General features: G+C 40.2%; 1 protein-coding gene and 1 long non-coding RNA gene across 4 annotated transcripts in view; one reads left to right on the top strand and one right to left on the bottom strand.

Annotated features, from left to right (window-relative positions):
* The window catches only part of LOC135485732 (acid phosphatase type 7-like), a 33,425-nt gene extending 23,320 nt beyond the window's left edge, over nt 1-10,105 (bottom strand). The window contains exons 1-4 of one of the 2 annotated variants that reach the window (XM_064768123.1): nt 9,913-10,105; nt 7,885-8,079; nt 7,185-7,373; nt 6,942-6,967 (exon numbers count right to left, since the gene is read on the bottom strand). In XM_064768123.1, the coding sequence (XP_064624193.1) occupies nt 6,942-6,967; nt 7,185-7,373; nt 7,885-8,079; nt 9,913-10,021 (519 nt within the window). In that variant the 5' untranslated portion in view covers nt 10,022-10,105. The remainder of the gene's footprint in view (nt 1-6,941; nt 6,968-7,184; nt 7,374-7,884; nt 8,080-9,912) is intronic. The other variant, XM_064768122.1, reaches the window with a different exon arrangement.
* A 5,620-nt stretch (nt 10,106-15,725) lies between these two features.
* LOC135485738 (uncharacterized) lies at nt 15,726-19,871 on the top strand. 2 transcript variants are annotated; one of them, XR_010446617.1, is made up of 5 exons: nt 15,726-16,900; nt 17,577-17,636; nt 17,988-18,063; nt 18,271-18,341; nt 18,562-19,870. It is a non-coding gene; the product is annotated as an uncharacterized LOC135485738 (long non-coding RNA). The 2 variants fall into 2 exon arrangements; XR_010446616.1 differs by having other exon boundaries at nt 18,271-19,871.
* The last annotated feature ends 624 nt before the right edge of the window (nt 19,872-20,495 follow it).

Below are 20,495 nucleotides of genomic sequence, written 5' to 3'. Positions count from 1 at the left end.
ATCTGCAAAAAATAGCCTGCACAGATTTAATAGATCACTTAGCCAAGTGAGTCTACATGATGCAAAGGTGGAATGCTTTGGAAGTGCCATGATAGCGGGAACAACCTTGTCAGACAATGGCATGATACCACACCCACTGAAATCAGACTTGCCACCAGAACAGGTCAAGAAGTTTAAAGGTGTTATTTCTGACTCAATCAGTACGACTATTTCGCTTCCTGGTCACTAGAAAGACAAATTGGTAAACATGTGTCAAGATCTGTTGCAAAAGCAATCAATCACAATTAGGATGCTGGCTGAAGTAATTGGAACAGTGGTGTCTAGCTTCCCAGGGGTCATGTATGGGCCACTGTTCTATATGGGCAGCTAGAAGACACGAAATGCCAGGCTTTGAAATCACACTACGGTGACCATAGCCGAAAAACTTAACTGACTGTATGTTCCAGGACAGAATTGCAATGGTGGACTAAAAACATCCAAGATGCCAAAAATCCTATTTCTCATGGCCAGCCTGACATCACCCTATTCTCCGATGCATCTGGGTTAGCTTATCGTTATGGTTATACTGACAAACAGCATAATTTATCTGGTGGTGGGAAATGGACACCGGATGAGTGCAAACTTCACATCAACTGCCTGGAGTTGCTAGGTGCGTTCTTTGGCATGAGGTCATTGTGTCACAATGAAAGTAATATACATGTCAGACTCATGATTAATAACACCACTGCCATCTGTTATATTCGCGAGTTGGGTGGCTCAAAGTCACTTCAGTGTAATAGGATAGCCCATGACACATGGGAATTGGCCATGGAAAGACAAATCTGGTTATCAGGCCAGCACGTTGCTCGGCCATGTCTATTTAACGGAATCGACGGATTCAACGGAATCAACGGAAACTCTACGGAAACAATACTAAAACTCCATAAATCGCTTGACAATTAAAGAATGTTATTACTAACAATAAATACAACATTCTTAGGCTATTAGAATGTTATAAGTCGCTATAGTTATCGAGAATTAAATTGATCCACCTGGAGAGGCTTGTAAAAAGGTCTGCGAAGTCTTTCGTGGGCTCGTTCCCCGTCCTAACTATAATTTTGAACTGTTGGATATACAGGTAGGACGCGAGATCAGTCTATATTACCTGCATACGAGGTTGATTCTGGGAATCCCCATTCTCCTGTCAGAACGGGTCATACTAAACAGCGTTCACCAGCGTCCACCAGCGTCCATCAGGTTTAAAAGCATATCAAGTCATCACAATAAAATCTAATGGCCATAAACGAAATAATCAGGACATTTTCCAAATGTCCTGATTATTTCATGAGATTTGTGTGCTAGATTAGCAAGTTGTTGTCTAAAATGTACCCGCATCCACCACACAGTCGGCGGCCGTGTTGGATTTGACATGGAGGAAATGATAGGGCTTCCCAATACAACAGGAGCCCTATGATTTTAGACAACATCTCCCTTATCTTACACCTGAATGTCATGAAATTTTCAGGGATTGTGTTTTATGGTGTACTTATTACGTTTATGACTACTAAATTTTATTTTGATGACTTTATATACCTGACTTTAAACCTGGTGGACGCTAGTGGGCGCTGATGTACGCTGGTGGACGCTGTTTAGGATGACCAATCAGAACAGATCGGTGTGTTGGTCATCGATTTTTCACGATTTTCATGTAAGTAGAGAAGGTTTGTATGATCAAGAGATAATAAAATATGTGGCAAAAGTCAGAGGCGGGAAAATATATAGGGAGGTAATGTACATTTCGCTATAGGGAGCAGGTAATGAAGGGGTTTTGAGCGATACTAACCTAGGCCTATCCATAAACTTAACCCAGAACACGAGTTCGTGGGGAGAGGAAATTTGAAGAAATTCCTGGCCGCCCACCTTTAAAAGGTTTTTGTATCAATATGATCAACACCAGCGAATTCGTCCTGCTATCTCGTGTAAAGACCTTGAACCAATCGGGTATTTCCCCAAACGGGAATCCCCGCAGTATAACCCCCCCCCCCCCCCCCCCACCGATACAGATACATGATGGGAACCATGTTGTATCGGTTACAGACCAGTTTCCGGTGATTCCGTCGATTCCGTTAAATCGACATGGTAACGTTGCTGGGGTAAAACTTTAGAAGTCGGCATTTCAGAGAAAATCATGAATGGATGCTGAATCCTAATGTATTTGATACCTTAGTCAGTTTGTTTGAGTTCAATGTCGAAATCGACCTCTTTGCAACTAGGTTGAATGCTCAAACACAGAGATATGTATAGCCTGGGAAACAGATCCTTGGGCTCAGGCCATTGATACCATTGTGCCTTGACTGGTCAAATCTAAGTTTTTACACCAGTCCCCCTTTCAGCCTTCTGGCGAGGTGTCTGCAGAAGATGCGTTTGGAGTAGGCTACTGGTATCATCATCCAAGGAAGAAATACCCCCTACATCAGAAGCTGGACCTGCTGGCTTGTCGGGTATCAGGCAGGATGATGTGAAGTGTAACGAACATTCCAAGTACATTCATCAATCACTAAAGGAATATGACCTGGATACAGAAACAATCGAAATCATGACTGCTAGTTGATCGAAGACCAGGAACCATTAAACAGTATACTGTTCATCTCAATAACTGTAATGTGTCGGAGTTATGGACTCTTCCTACCGAAGCCGTCACCTCGCTGGTGACCTGCTGCAATTTCTCACTGGATTGTCCAAAGCAAGTGCCGGATAAAGCGCCCGAAATACCACCAGGTTGGCCTTATCATCAATGATATTGCTGGATGGCAGATCCGTGGTGAACATAAGCTAATATGTCGGTTTATGAGAGGAGTCTTCTACCTACGGCCGAGTCTAAAAAAGGTGGGTTTTTACGTGTTAACCTGTGCCGTGTTGTAAAATGGAGATTTCCAACGGTAAATATTCATTTCTCAGAAATTGAGGCCCTTTCAGGTCTTCACGGTACATTATTGATTGGGTCAAATATGGCAAACTGACAATAATATTTATAGAGGCCGAGAGGCCTAAGTGATTCTTGGTGCCTTAGAAATATTTTTTTGATGGGATCGTCTACTGCACCACTAACACGAACATCACCACTAAACTCAACTTCAAACTCTGTAAAATACTACCAGTACAACCACACACAGGCATTTGTGAATAATGATTCGAGGGACTATAATTATTTCCGCTTACACCACACACCCAGGCACTGTGTACACGATGCACAGCTTATGTACGCCGGTCATGACATTCACGTGACCATCTGACACTTGGCCATGTGCTTTTCTAAATTTAGCATATGTCGCCATGAAACCTCCTTGACTCACTCTTGATCTAGCCTCGCCCGGAAAGCATGGGGCCAAGGCGAATTGCGAGTTCTTGGTCTGGGGCGAAACAATTCCCGCGACTTGTCGGTGACCTACGTGGAATCTTGTCTGGTCCTCTGCCCTCGATACAGGCGGAGAGGACACTTTAGTACAGCGAGAGTTAGGTCCGGACCCCAGACTATGTGGAATCATGATCCGCCGACGTCATTGCTTCAAAATAATTTTTTAGGGTGAACAAAAAAAATTACATTTGGCCAGAGATCTGTATTAGCCAGTGTGTACATTCTGTGTACATTTTAATGAACATAGGTTGGTGAAAAAAGTACACCAAGGGTGCTTTGATTCCCACCAAATTTTATATGTGTTATGAAGAGGCTTTTATCAAAATAATAGTAAAAATTTAAAACATTCCAATTATATCGATTGGCTGAGAAAAATTGATTTGTGTACAGCATTGCCATCGAATCGTCACTCGTGGACTGATATGGGCCTATTAGAATACAAGTTCAAAACTGGCCAGTGACACAATATTTCTTTAAATTAATTATCAAAAAGTATATCCCTGTTATGGCCTGGCTCAGTAGATTAGGAATCCACCAACGATTGAAGAATAAATCCACTTTCACCCATCACAGTCATGTATTTACCACAGCTTCACAGTTCAGTAAGGACTATGTGCCAAGTGCCACACTTCCGCTAGTGGATGAATACATGTCTCTGCCCATTTGTTTTAATTCATAAGGGGAGGTGCGAGATGTGGGTCCTGGAATAGGCTGAATATGGCGCTGTTTTCAGGTGGTAGTAGCCATCCGACTGTCGAGGCATATTGACCAATTGGCGCCACCGATTACATTTACCGCGGCGCATGCATGTGACGACACGTTGAGCCGACAACTTCATTGGACAATATGTTGCTAAGTACGAATAAATCAGAGGTAGCGGTTACGGAGAATATCGATATTTTAAACTTAAAATGCTCAACCAGACCGCGACAAAGGACTTTTCGAGAAACAAACCTTACGTTGCATCAGGATATGGTGTCCTGCAAGTTTTCGCCGAATTTCGAAGCATTGTGAGGTCTCTAAATGGGACTTTATTCTGCATCCTTTGAGTATCAATATATAGATTGCAGCGCATCGGATGGTCAAACGAAGAGACGTTTGCCAGACTTTATATGAAAAAGGTTGGAAACCAGAACAACATTGGGAAGACGCTTTTGAACTTTTTTTTGCCAGAAAGCAATTGCGGCCTGTGAACATTAAGACTGAAATTATGGACAAATATGGCCTCATATTTGTGACCCGTCAGAGCAAAACCAGGCGCATGTCGCTCGGAGCTTGGCAGATTGAGACGGACTGTTTGTTCATTTCTCTGTTGTCTGCCTTTTGTGAAATATGAGCACATCCATTTCTTCCACTATCTCCTGGTGTCATTCAGGCTCATCTTCTGTGCGATATGCACCTGGTTTTGCTGTGACTGGTCACATTTGTGTAGATTGTTCACGTCATGTAGAATTTTTATCATGACTATTTGGGGAATTATATTCGTTATAGAGAATATTTGGCTTTGTTGTGATTTCTTCGGCCTCAGGGCGTTGAAGTCTCATGTGACCCAGTGAAGTGATTGATAGGAGATGGAATTGGAAAATTACATAAGACGTACCTGCGTAAGTTGAAGTGTGATTGTAATTCTATCGAACTATCAATCACGATTAGGAATCACATGCCCTCTCTTGGTGATGTATCATGTTTTTATTTGCTTTATATCCCTCCTCGTGATCCCTTTCGATTCCTGAGGCCTCCGTAGCGTTAAAGACTGACTACTGATATGCTGCATGCATCTCATGTGATCCCTATTCGTGATTGATAGTTCGATAGAATTACAATCACACTTCAACTTACACAGGCAAGTCTCGTATAATTTTTCAACTGTATCCTCCGAAGTCGTGATTTTTCTGCTTCCTGGAGTGAGGGTCATATTGTGAATACAAAAGTGGTGGTTCGTCTGGTGCAGATAACTACATAGGCATTAGTGTTAACAGCTGTCTCTTGAAGGTGTTTACTTCAATTTTAAATTCAAGGTTGGAAAAATACGTAAATGACAACAATATCATAAACCCGTACCAAATCGGTTTTTAGAAGCGTGCCAGAACTTCTGATGATATGTTCATTATTCGCACCTTAGTTGATAAATATGTTAAGAAAAGTAAGACATCACTATATGCCTGTTTTGTAGAGTTTAAGAAGCCTTTTGACAGTGATTGGCACACAGGCCTGCTATTCAAACCATTAAAGTACAATATAAGATGTAAATTTTTTGATGTAATCCAAAATATGTATAAACATGGTCAAGCCTACATAAAAGTTGGAAATAGCATCACGGACCCCATACCAGTTACTACAGGTGTAAAACAGGGTGATATATTAAGTTCCAAACTTTTCAATCTTTTCACTAATGATATCCCGGATGTTATACCGATAGATGGGGATACTCCTTTTTTGGATTCACAAGACGAACGATGTCGCATGTATGCAGATGATCTTGTTCTACTCCCTCTTTCCCCTTCTTGATTACAAAACTCTCTTGATTGTATCAATTTATGCTGTAGAAAGTGGCATCTACAAGTTAATATAAAGAAAACCAAAGCCATTAAGTTTAGTGGGAATGGTCATAAATATAAGCATGTTTTTCTTTTGGAGAACAGTTGATTTACAATGTTCAGAAATAACAATATCTTGGAGTCGAATTTTATTCTTCTTGCATCTTCACTCAGTCAAAATCTAATCTTGCAGACCGAGCGAAAAAGGCCCTATTCAAATTGAAAGCATGTAAAGGTAATTCTAACGATCAGCCCAAGACTTTTTCTAAAATCATTGGATCAACTTATTAAACCTATCTGTTTGTAAGGTGCAGAAATTTGGGGGGGGGGAGGCGGAAAATATTTTCAAAAAGGTCAAGTATAAGTATGTTCAGTGTTATATTTGGTAATAGGCTTGATGCGGAGCCTTCAGATAGAACGCACTTATATTTCTGTAAGTTTGTAAGTCCTGTAACCTAGCAGTCAGCGAATTGGGACGTTTTCCTCTGATTATTGATTGAAGTGTCATGAAAGCTCTGGACCTGTGGTCTCGACCTTCATGCCGTAGAAAATCATCTCGTGCTGATACGGCGACTCGGACCGGTCACTCAGCCGGTTTTCTTAGTATCCTGGTTTCTCGTCCATAGGACGAAACCAGGGATAAGGATCAGGTTCAGTGCTATTCTGGCCCGGTTGTTCGATGGTCCCGAGCACGCGATATGTTGGCAATAAGTGGCGCTGCGGTCGAACCATGGCAGAAGTGACAAGTCCCGTATAATTAGTACCCATTGGTTCACGCAGCGGTCACGATTATCCTCCAATTGCTATTTTTTTCTTAGAACAGTGCCATAATAGCTCTCAACAGAATGATGTGAATGCCTATTTGCGATCTGAATCAATTTTGATCACATGGCATCTTTTGCCTTTATTCTTAACAAATTTTGATAAAGTCGACGCCTGTATTATACCGATATTTAAAGATTCTTGAGATTCTAGTGATCCTTTGATGCAACACATGAAAACCCGCTTACCGTGTCCATATTGTAGGCAAAGTCACCTGAAAATGATAAGCAGAATTACTGAATGAAGCCATGAAATCCGTTCTCTGTTTACATTATTGACTTTGACACCTCTCTAGCTGTAGGCTATCTGTTGACACTCCGCTTTCATTCTAGCCACGCTTATCACACTCCTCTTTATGATTGAGCATGTGGTTTGAGAACAATGTTTGAAAAGAGACTGATTTACACACATAACTTTTGAATATCACTTACCAACATGAAGAATAAAATCAAAATTTCCATTCTCAGCCTCAGTCTGCAACCTGGTCAAAGATTGAGCATTCTTGTTGCCCATATCGCCATAAACAGCAAACCGCGGACTCCATGCTGCTCCTTGGCCGGGCATGGCTGTAAACGTATACAGAGAACTCCACCCATAGTTTGTGCTTCCAACACGGTAACCTAGAAGAAGTCCAAGGCGATTTATACTTAACAGCTTTACACTGTATCAGCGGAAGACGCTCAATAACTCCATGTAAAGCATCCGTCACACTGATTAAGCTTACGTGTTAAGGTTAAACTAAACGGACTCAAAAATATGGACAGTTTCTCATTTCAAAATGATATACTCTAACTGGCACCGGTTCAAATGATGTTTTATCATGTTATCATGTTTATAACCAGAGACAGGAAAATGGAATAAGTGTTTGGTCCATCTTCCTGAAATCCTCAATAAACTTGGTCAGCATACAGACAGGAAGGCCAGTCTGATGTCTACATTCAGCACAATTGCTCATTTTAAGGCCACTGGTGCATAGAAAACCGATACAAAAACGTATCCTTGGCAAAAGGTATTATAAATTCGTATTTATTGCAAGTGGTATAGCTATGTTATGATCAGCATTAATTCTGTCGTAGGATCGTATGTTAATGAGCTGTTGGGCGCTCTCTGCTATAAATGCCAATAACTTACGATATGCTGTTCCAGGAGTGAGCCCAGTTACAATGACCCTATGCATGTAGAACTTCCTAGCGGCAGCACCTCCATCAGTAAAAAGGTCTATTGTTCCTTTAGCCACACTACCAAGGGTTTTAATACCATACTGAACCTCCGAGGTCGTTGTGTTGTCCATGGTAACCCAGGTCAACACCATCTTTGTGGGCGCATCTAAAACCGAGAGTGAAATCGGTTTCAACAAGGTGGCGGTAAAATTATCAAACAAAAGTATTTTAAAACAAAGTGACTATACCTATAATATACCGTACCGTAACAAACAACAGTTTAGGCGATTTTAGGGATTGAGCTGAGGAGAGGGGGGAGGAATTTTTGTAAGGAAAAGGTTAGGGTAGGGGTAGGTGTAAGAGGTATATAGGGCATCTAAAACTTAAAAAATACAGCTGTGCCATGTTAATCTACCGATCATATATCTTATTAAATTCATTTGTCAATATTTAACATGTAATAGGGAAATTTTAAAAGGCGGCTTTGAAACTGAAAATGTTATGGATGGCCCAAAAACACGCCAATCTGTCAAGCTTTTATGTGAAAGGAAAAATTGAGAAATATTTTACTCTCAAAATAATAGCGTTAATGCATAGTGTGTAAGACGGTGATGTCAAAGTGCCGTAGGTCACGAATTCGAACCCGCTCGAGGGATATTATGCTTTTTATTTTAAACGAGAGCGCCTATCTGCAAAATGTCTCGTCAACGAACTTGTTGATCGTGCAGTCAAGTGCATCCTGAAAATCAGACCAACACCAGGCACTGACGACTGAGCTTATGCCCTGAATAAACGCACAAGCTTCCAGCGGGATTTCCGGTGTAACAGTAACAAATGCCCCCCTGGAAAAAGTGTCCGGCCCTATTGTATTCTGCAATATGGTTCTATAGCGACCCTGATCGTCAATAGCTTAGAGATTGAAGCGCATAATAGAATCCTTTGTTTCCCGGGCATTCTATCCTAGGACATTTTAAACTTCTACACCGTCTACTCTTTTATATCACCACACCTCCGTCGTTCGATGATAAATGCATACTACCCATGTCTCAAAACCGCGATTTAAATGAATACAATTAAATTGTATTCTAGTTACTCAGTAAGTATTATTCCATTCATTCCTTACTTTAATTGACAATCATATTGTTCTTTTGTGGTATGTATCGACGTTTTTCTCCGACCGCGGGGTGGGGTGATTGATCCTTACAAGATCGTGTATTGAATCGTGTGATAACGTGAAAATCAGCATTAGAAATTTCAGCCACCAGAGCGCGTTTTAGATCACCGATGCGCCGATCGATTTCAATAGTGACTGAGTTGCTAGGAAAGATGTAAGAGTCGTTTCGTTTGGCGGAGTAGATTATTTGTCCGCCTCGTCTCGGGAATAACCATCAGTTTATTCCAGGGTCAGTTACGTAGTCGAGTGGAGGATACGACTGACTTAAGATTTCCAAGATGAGCCAAGTGGGGCCTATCTTGTTTCAAGTGCAGTTGGTTGTTTGTTGGTCGGTTGTTTGTGTTTTCTAACTTGGGCCAAGTTAGAAAACAGGGTGTTTATGCATGCATGTCAATTTAATCTCGCAGATTAACCTGGAACTTTAAATCGGCTTACCAATCGGGGCGTGAAAACATCACTTGATATATTTCCTGAGTCGACCTGCAGAGGCAGTGAACTCGCGGAAGTGAACTTCAGCTCAAAAAGCGGAAAGAAAAAAAGCCGAGTTGTTCAGTAGAATTTTGTTGATTTGAGAGCGTCAACCGGGACATTGTTAGCTCTGTAAAATATACTCGGTGATTGTAGTGTAAGTAAGAGGCAACGGGAGACCCGAGAAGAAACCTACGCTATCGAAGAGATCGAGTCGCATCCATCACATGAGCGTACTGGGAGCGACGGGGAATTGAACCCGGAACCTCAGTAGTGGTGACACACGCTGATGTTTCCACTGCACTTTTTGAATTCTTTTGAAACCTCCCCAGCAAAATTTCTGCGAAATATACTAACCTCCATAAGAAAGATGAATCTGCTCTGGCTGGTAGTAGACTTGACCAAAAGCAAAAGCCAAGAACATTGGAAGTTGAAGAAAATTTTTTTTGGAGAGTAGGCCCATCATTTTTGTAAGTATCCGAGTCCGCTGTATCTGAAGACTTTCGACCAGATCACCTGATCGGAGAGGAATGCTCTAGAACTGCATAGCACATGACCATCGATCAATAGAAAGTAGTTCAACTTGAGAGGACGTACATGTTCAAGTAGTCGATTCTGGCTTACAATGGTGTGCTAGTGACCTACTACATGTTCTTGTATTGTAACTATTGACCAAGGTGTAATATGTTTTTTGTTCCTCATATTTCAGTGTTTCCGCACAATAGACTGCCAGAGAGACCATGGGCCATATTCATAAAGGCTGATTATCACCCGATTAGGTTAGACGCGATTAAAATATGTACGATGATTAAAACAGGTTTGTACGCGTGTTGATAAATTCCCGTGATTATCGCTATTCACAACAAGGCCTGATCAGACGATTATCTGTCCATGTCTAACTTTCCGTCTTTGGAAGTGATCACGCGGTGTGGTCACATTTCCATTCATCACGAGATCATGTAACCTGGACATGTAACATGTGGAACAAAAGGGGTTGTATAAATTGAAGTTTCAAACCCCCATCCATTTGATTTTCTGTCAGGACACTGAGCAGACATGTTCAAAAAACGTGCGGATAATTTTACGCTGGATCAGCGTATTGGGCTGATTGAAAGTGTAAACAGAAGTAAAAATGTGCTTGAAGATAAACGATCAGATAGATGCCACAACTAATGAAAAAGAAGAAGGCATGGGATGCTGTTGCGCGTGAGATGGTAGCTTTATTCCCAGGAAGACCAAGATCGACTGCAACAAATTTGAAGGAGCTATTAGACCGAGAGCCAGCTCAGTTTCAATTACACTATTGAGAACGAAAGTTTTGATGTTCTTATTACATTGAGAGTGTTTGGTGATGGTATAAAAACGATTTCTTGCATGTCACATTCCTGGTCTGAAGGTTGTGTAAACCCTTTAATACCCCCCAAGAAGCATGTTCAATTACACTTTGGAGAACAAAGCCTGAAATGTCTTTTTAAACATCTACTTTGACCAATGAATGATAAAATGTCACACAAGAAAAAAAAATCACGGGCGATGGGTACCCAAGAAGGCCCTCAATAAGGGCCCAAAAGGGTATCAATTACACTTTTGAGAACAAGTCTGCAACTCACACAAATTAATCCCACTTTATCACTGATTACAAAAATGTAACACAAGAAAATAAATGTACTGGCAGTTTTAGACAAGAAGGGTCCTTAAGGGACAAAAAGGGTCACAATTACAGTTTTAAGAACACATCTGAAATTTACACCAATGAATCCCATGATAACACTGATGATAAATATGTAACCCAAGAAAAGATAAACATTGGCATTTTTTATCAAGAAGGACCGCGGTAAGGGTAAAAAAAGGGTATCAATTACACTTGGAGGAACAACGCTGAAATTCAGAATAATGAATCACACGTGTCCCCTGATCATAAAAATCTAGCACAAGAAAAGGAATTTCCTGGCATATCTGAACAAGAAGGGTTCTTTATGGTCAAAGGGGTCACTGTAAAACACGAAGCTCGCTTCTTTTAATGCCTAGTACCATTCATGATAAAATGATAAGTTTTCATTTTCATTTTCTGTAAACATTTTTAGTTATTTTGTGAGTCACCAACCTGCTTTAATGGAATAGCAACAGGACCTACAGATGCCTATAATAGTAATAGGCCTACTGTCCTACTGTCCTATCTCTTAGTCCTACTTCTGATCATAAGATCAGACGTGTCAGGCCGTATCACAAGGGACGTGTCCACATCAATGCAGTGGTGAAATGCTACTGGGATGGTGTTCAAGTCAATATTTAATTTCCTTGGCATGAGGTAAATCGGAATCTGATGGAAAGTTACGTAACGATGTATTTTTCGCAACACTGATTGAAAGCTGAGATAAATACAAGGTAAGGATTAGTTAAATCGAATTCTTTTGCCTGCATGCATCGACAACATGGAAGATTCATTCCAATGAACAAACACCATTTTAGTGTTTCATAATATCAAAAAGGGATAATTGACTAAGATTATCATAGATGCCGGCTCCGTGTCGCACTCATGAATATTTTTCATTTCTCGCTATTAGAAGGGTTGTCCTACGTTAATAATATGTTCTTTCTTGCAGGAAATGCAAAAAATCCCCTTCACTTGACAAACAGAATGACAACAGTTACGCCTGACCAAGGTTTGTAGGATATTTGTTTCTGTGGCTTTTCCGTTGGATATGACGAATAAAGCTAAATGTATTTGTTTCCAAGTCGTTTTATTTTCATCCCAGTTTCATCATGTAGTTTGACAAGTATGTTGTTTTCTCCTTACAGCAGCCGCACCTGCTGCTGAGTCAGTGCCTTCAAACTTGACAAACAGAATGACAACAGTTACGTCTGACCAAGGTTTGTAGGATATTTGTTTCTGTGGTTTTCCCGTTGGATATGACCAATAAAGCTAAATGTAGCTGTGGCTCGTTTTATTTTCATCCCAGTTTCATCATTTAATTAGTTTGACAAGCATGTTGTTTTTTTCCTTACAGCAGCCGCACCTGCTGCTGAGTCAGTGCCTTCAAATTGTCTGATACACATTCTACCCAACGAAGCTACGAAGTTACAGAAGTGGCAAGCAGAGAAGTGGACCGTGGTTCAGCGTGCTGCGGAGGCAAGGAAGAACATGAGAAACTATCACTCCTCAAAATTTAAGGTAGTAATTGATGCGTTGCCAGAGTGTCCAGCCAATACCGATGGGTACCACAGCAAGTGCTACAAGAACTTTACAGCGGTTGCCTCTCAGTTTCATCCTAGATCTGATGAGACTTGAGGCCGAAAAACAAAGGTGTTGCGCTCTGTAACAACAGCTTCGGTTGATGACAATTCAATCAAAGGTGCATCAAATGTTGGTATTTTTCCTGATACATGTTTATTTTGTGAGAAAAAATCTAGAAGGCGGCCAGATGGAACGAGAGAGCTTCTCGGAAAAATTGAAACCAGGCAGGCAGAGCAAAAGATAATTCAGGTTGCTAACCAGCTCAAGCTTACTCATGTAATTGTAAAAATCAGCGGTGGTGACTTGATAGCGAAGGAAGCCCAGTACCATCACACTTGTCGTTCCCTGCATATTCGCAAAGCTGATCGCATGCAAGGTTTTCTTCCCCCTATCGCCGAGGAACCTGTTGATGTCAAGATTCCCCTAGAAAGTATCTACTCCTACGTAAAAGAGAATGTGATTGGCAACCAGAGACCTGAGCGTCTTGTCTCAATTTATGAGCAATACACTGACCTATGTACTGAACTAGAGGTGGTTCCTTCAATCAGCAAATCCCAGTATCTAGGAGATCTGTTGACTAAACAGTTCCCAGACATGATCACCCTCCATTCTCCAGACTGTAAGCAGCAAGGTGTGATAGTACACAGTACTACCATAGAGTATTCATCCATCAGAGCAGTGTATGACTTTAAGTCATCTCCAGAGGGACAGGTTACAAAAGCTGCTCTGCTTCTTAGGCAGGCCCTTAAAACTGTAAAGAGCGAGCCCCTTTCTGACCCACTCAGTATAGAATCACTGAAAAAAGGAGAGGGAACTCCTCCTGATTTGGTTAAGATGTTCTTTAGTGCATTGCTGGGAGGTCCTGCGCGAGGTTCATATTCTGATTCGGTCAAGCGTCGTTCAGATTCCATGAGCCAGGATTCACTCTTCATAGTAAAACATGGCGCCCTAAAACCGCGAAAGCAAATCTTAACAGCAATGTCATTGAAGTCACTAACTGGGAGTAGGAAGACAGTGACAATGTTGAATAGATTAGGTCATTGCTTGAATTACACCAAAGCTGAGGAACTCGAGACAGAACTTGCATATGCCACTTTAGACCGCGGTTTGACTTGTCCTGCAGGGTCGGTGTCCGGTATCCCCTGTGGGTTAGCCTTCGACAATTATGACGAACTGACCCAGACACTTTCAGGCACAGACACCTTACACGATACCATGGGTATCATGTATCAGAGCATCCCAACGCCCAGACTAGTAGATGAACCAACAGCAACAGTGGTAGAAAAGATGCCGGTGATTGGTAGAGAAAGGAAGCGCCGCAGATTAGATGTTCCAAGTACTGCCCTACCTCCATACAGGAAAAAACCACGAATGGACAACTTTGCCTATGAAAAGAAAGATTTCAGGGAACTTCTAGATGTGTCCAAGGAGTCAAGAAAGCTTGACTTCTTATGGATGGCAGCCCATGCATTTGAAATAGAGAACGTCCCAATGTGGATAGGTTTCAATGCTCGGTATTACGTCGACCATCTCCCAAAGCAGGTTGTTCTGTACATGCCAACTATCGATCGCTCACCGACGAATGATGATGTTGTAGTGGAAACGCTGTCCCTTACCCAAAAGTGTGCTCAGGAGTGCGAACAACCATACGGCGTTGTTTCCTACGATCTTGATGTTGCTAAAAGGGCTACAAAGATCCAAGTCACTGAACAGCCACGATTTGATGACGTCTACGTAATGTTCGGAGCATTCCATTTACAGATGTTTTCGGGGACCACGGAACCAGCCCGAAATTGGCGAAACTTGCCGGCTAAATAACGGAAAGAAACCCTCGTGTTTCTATTTTACAAATCTAACTCTTTTATTAGCACCTTTAAAATGTAAAAACAATAGGAGAGCTCCAACAAGTTTAGTGGCGGGAAAGACAAAAAGGGGGTTTGGTTACAAACTACAATCACAGATGGCGACACAGCATTAGGCCTAAGATTAAACTAAGAGGTCAATCTCCAACATTCTCCCCACCTTGGAGGGATCCAATATCACTCCAATTTAACCTAGAGGGAAAATATTATACTATACATGAAAATCATACTTTCCAAGTGAGAGTTCAATGTAAGCATTACTCAAGAGCAACAAATAACCAACGTCAGAATTAGACAAACGCACTAAGGCACCAAAAACCAACAGCTCAAGACTAATCAATAAATCATGCCTACATTAAAGTCTACACCCAGAGCTACTATTATTAGACTGAAAGAAAAGGTTCAAAGGGGTCTAGTTTTAACCAGCTTCACAGTAAGGAACAAAGTTGCTTCTCTATTATACATAGCTATCTGAGAGAAATCCAAAATACCAGCGGTGCTTAAAACAAGAAATCATAAACACTAAAGATTTTAACTTTACCATACATACATGTAAAAGTGGTATGATTACAACCAACAGTCAACAAATCCTACAACTCAAATTACACAAGTATGAAACATACTACAACCCAATAGTCACAGGCTTACTGTTGCTAATTAGTAGTCAACTTAGACACACATCCAATTCAGAAATTAACCCTAGTTTACCTAAACATTCATCTCTGCATACAAATTACTGTAAACTCCAACAGGTCATGTCTGTCCACTTAGCAAATATTGACAATACTCAAACATGGCAACCTTAATTTAGCACAAATCTTACCAGCTGCCCTTGAACACAATGTAGGGGTAAAGAGACCTTAGCAGCTAACACACTCTTCTACTCCCAATGAGCATACAACTTCTCCCAGTCAGACAAATTACCTAGAAGCAGATACACTCACAAATATCCGGGTACTTACAAATGTTACACACAGTGTCCCTTATCAAACACGTCTCTACATGTATGTCACATTCTAATTTCCTCAGCAAATACAAATCTAGGAACATCCAAATTGGGTGCACAACTGGTACACGGTTTACCTTACAGTATCAAACATTTCAAATCACAATCAGAAGAAATCTTGCTCAAATGGCGCTTCTGAGTAAAACACTGTACACAATACAAAATTACACCTCAATATCACTGATTCTGTGTTGTACATGTAACACATACAGGCGAAACATACTAATAATCATGCAGTTATCATGGAATACACAAATATTCTTCACATTCACCAATAGAAACTGTTATTCACAATGTGATCTTATTTCTGTTCCTGAAAAGTTGTTTTCAGTGTATTTTCTCCTTGAAATCGATCACTTCAGGTACTATTACTGTGCATACCTAGCTAAATTAGTGTCTAGTTTCGTCTCTGATGACATTTATTTCGTAAAAATCGCTGTTTTTTTCTAAAAAGGTGTTTTTGTGGTCATTTTGGCTGTTTATTTCGAGGGTACGGTAGGAGGTCATCGTTCACTCGATAACTCTTTTTAAAATGAAATAAAAGCGTTTTAAGATACATGATATGAATTGATATTAATATTCGTTAAGTGGGATTGTCGGTGGACGTTCATTGTTGAACAGTTGTGCTGGAATTACGAAAATATATCGATATCGTTGAGAGTTCATTCATTAGGGGCCTGTTCTCAATTTTCCTTACAACGCCTCTAGCACTGGGCAATTGCCACCATCTTGAAAAGCAGTGCCGCGGATGGCTATCGCATCGCCACTACGCATGAGAACACGATGGCTGCCCTGCGCTGCATTGATAGTTCGTAATAAATTCACATAAAAACACACCAGAAGATCTCCGATTTTATTTACAAAGATCATATTTTGTTATTTATTGATAAAACAAGCCATTTTACCACAGCAGGTGACACATTAGGCCTGAATAAGACTTTAGAATTTGAAGTGGTGGTGACGATGCCGATATCCAAGATGGCGGAATTATACCAGTGGTCAAATCTCATCTATTTTGGGTAATTGCATCATTATTTCTTTTTGTGATTGGTGATTTGTAAAATTGAGAATGATTGAAAAATCAGTATTTTTTCACCCAAAGGCATGAGTGAACATTTGATAAGTTTATTGTGATTTAATTGGTAATTTGGTCGACATTTTGACAATTATATTTAGCAATATTTCGATAAATGCGGACCTGCTTCTTCCTCTTTTCGTAGTGACGGTGTTTCGATAACTCAGGTCAGTTTCACGGCAAAAATAAGTGGTAGTTTTGAAATTCGAATGTGCATTTATTGATGTAACGATAAAGTACATTTCCGAGAATAATTAGTGAAAGTTTCAGTAGGTGTCGATTTTTGTAAAGTAGTGTATAGGCGATGGATTGGCTCAGCCATGTGCTCGTCGTGTCAGCGGGGCGCAAGCCGTCATGGGGGATGTAGGCTACACTACAATGCACGTGATTGATGGTTGAACATTCACTCTCGTTGACAGTGTATTATTGAAATATTTGATTGTGATGATGGTGTATTGTACTAGGCCTTGCATGCTCCCAACGTGTGGCATATTTCACATTGATACTACCAGTATCAATTACAAAAAAATAGATTGTGAGTAACAATAGGCCTACAATACAATCAATCAATGCTACATGTCATGAGGGTGGGAACGGGGAAGGGGGGGGGGTAACTGTCTCGACGTCCCGTTAGGAAAAAGGCTTATCCCGTTTCCCAATATGCAATTTTAGCTGAATCGTGACGCAAAACACGGCTTGTCTCGAATCCCGCTAAAATAAGGGTGTCTATCCCGAATCCCGACAGTTATTTTCGGCCCATCCCAGTGTCCCGAAAATACCCGTTCTCCCCCTCATAAATAGTAGACCATATTGTCACATTGATGTTTTCTTTCATTAATACAGTTAGACTTCGAGATCTACATTTTCGACAAAGGCCTGGTGTAAATTACGTACTTAATGAAGGTAATATTAATTTCTTCAAATTTGAAGCATGACGTTAATGGGGTACCAGCACAACTTCATTGACTGCTACGTGGCGCTGGTGGTAACTAAGGTATTGCATCGCTCATATCACTTGAAAAAAACATTTACCCTAGTTACGACCAAAGCTGCTTAGCAGAGGGCGATACCTCATCAGGAGCGCCACAATCATATCATTGGTGTGAAAGCATTTGTATGAAGTTTTTCAGTTCTCAATGTGTTCAAAACCTTAATTGTGAAATTGTGCACTTCGAATTCAAATTTACGTCACTACGTTAGTTTGACATCCATTGATGTCACGGTAATTTCACTGTTATGCTGTGCTGCTTTCAGGTTTAATGACACGAATGAGTACAAGTACATTACATTTTTCGACGAAGGCCTTCTGTAATTTCATACGCTTCTTACGGTTAGTATTGATTCATAATTTCTAGTAAAAAAGTTAATTTTGAAAGTGAAAAATATGTTACAATACAATAGACCTGCAAATACCATATACGCAAGTTTTGAACAAATATCACACATATTCCCCAGTTGACTTGTGATGATATTGATAATGGTGGTGGTGGTGTTATCATGTACATGGCTTCTAACGTAGTAAATGTTTTCTTTTCAGCAACATTCAATAGATTTATTTACTGTATTATCATTTCGACCAAGGCGAATTCGACACTTCAATTACACAAGGTTAGTAACTTTTGTTCACAAAATCCAAATGGAGGCAAATACAGAACAATCAAACTTAGTCATTCCAGTCAGTTACTGAAGCACAGTGAAAACTGTCGGGAGCAGTGCAACTGATGGCATGTCAAACTTCCAGTGACTGTCCCTGTCCATATATTTCAAGACAGTACAAATCTTGTAATCATTTTGTTTATGCAATGTACGTTATTATGTATCATTTCAGCACAATCAAACTTAGTCATTCCAGTCAGTTACTGAAGCACAGCGAAAACTGTCTGAATTAGTGCTGCTGATGGCATGTAATTACTCTACTACCACTACCAGTGACAGTCAATGTCCATATATTTTCAAGTGTGCGAAATTAGTACTCGTCTACTTCTTAGTGTTATTTGAATGCAATGTATGTTATAAAAATATTTTTTCAACACTATATCAACATTCTCATTCCTGTCAGTTTCTGAAAATCAGCTAAAGCAATCGCTACCAATGCAGCTGATAACAGCAATTCTTTTTGTTCCCAATGCCCATCCATGACAATATATTTCACGCATGTGACAAGCATGTGACAATCATGTAATCGTCCTGTTTTTTGTGTTCTTTTCATGCAATAAATAAATTCAGTATTTTCAAATCATTGGTGCTACAAAACTATTCTCATTATAGATTATTCATATTTTATAAAATGCTGTCATGTCAAATTTTGTGTCCTATAAATCATTATGAAGTCGGCATTTTATATACAACTTTTGTACTCCTCCTAAATAAACATACAAATCTTGTTTTATGTAAACTTTGTATATGTGACCCGTCACAGCAAAACCAGGCGCATGTCGCTCTGAGCTTGGCAGGTTGAGACGGACTGTTTGTTCATTTATCTATTGTCTGCCTTTTGTAAAATATGAGCACATCAATTTCTTCCATTATCTCCTGGTGTCATTTAGGCTCATCTTCTGTGCGACATGTACCTGGTTTTGCTGTGACGGGTCACATATTCTATAGATATACAACACTCTAATGTCACAATGCCTCTCTCACTCGCTTTTATATAGCAAGATGTATGAATAAACATGACACACCAACTATGTACAAAATTGCTAACAAACTGCACCATTTGTCAGTACACCACATGAAATACAGAGATATGTCTTAATTCTAATCTTTCATTAGCGACACCATTTCTTACCAGAGTGCCTCCTTCATTCATACATCTTGTACTTTAACTCAAGATACCCATCTTTGAATATTTTTAGTATACCAAGTACTACAATGTCAATGTATTGAAGTCATGTTCTTGTAGTGTTATTGGCTTTCTATTATCTTGTCAAAATACCACTTGGTTCTCGCAAAATCTCAATAAAAACAAATGCTATTGCATGTATTGCATATTCTAACAGCTATCCACTGTATCGATTTATCCATCATCTGTACTATTTGTCACAAAAATGTTATATTATGTAAATCATATTTCATTACATAATGCACACTGCCAATTACTGCTGAACCATTCATATGTCATTTAAATAAATAATTTTCAACTTTTTAAAACCGTCTTATAGTACTGTTCTTGTCACTTAGCTGAACCAATTGCTCTATAGCATGAAATTTCCAGAAATGCCCCAGGGACTGAAAAGTGCTGTTTTAGCAGAGAGGTGTCCTAAACTGAGAAGTCGAGTTGAATGGAAACAACCAATTTGGAACCAAAAACTACTGTCCTTATTAAAGAGGTTGTCCTCAATAGAAAGGTGTCCACAAAAAGTAGGTCCACTGTATATGAAAGTACAAACCCTGGTACATGTAGTGACATCATCTACTCCTCGATGTGGACACCTGCAAATGCAGCGACAATGTCACATCAGTTATTTAATTCATCGTCCTTTGTGCAGATGGCACCACCCATCAAGCATGTTGGTGACGAATAGTGTCGCAGCATTTCGTCACCGAGCTTACACGAAAATGCACTGTCATTCATTCAGCCATAAGTGCAAGACTGTAGGGTTGTTTCCAACCAAAACATGTTCGAAATGTGTCAAGCATTCGGAACACCCAAAGACTGATTAGAGAAGTCAAAATTGAATGGAAACAACCAATTTGGGACCAAAACCAGTGTCCTTATTGGAAAGGTTGTCTTTAATAGAGAGGTGTCTACTAACGGAGGTT

Source organism: Lineus longissimus, chromosome 3, assembly GCF_910592395.1.
Source record: "Lineus longissimus chromosome 3, tnLinLong1.2, whole genome shotgun sequence".
Classification (NCBI taxonomy): Eukaryota; Metazoa; Nemertea; class Pilidiophora; order Heteronemertea; family Lineidae; genus Lineus; species Lineus longissimus.
This window is presented reverse-complemented; position numbering and strand designations above follow the sequence as displayed.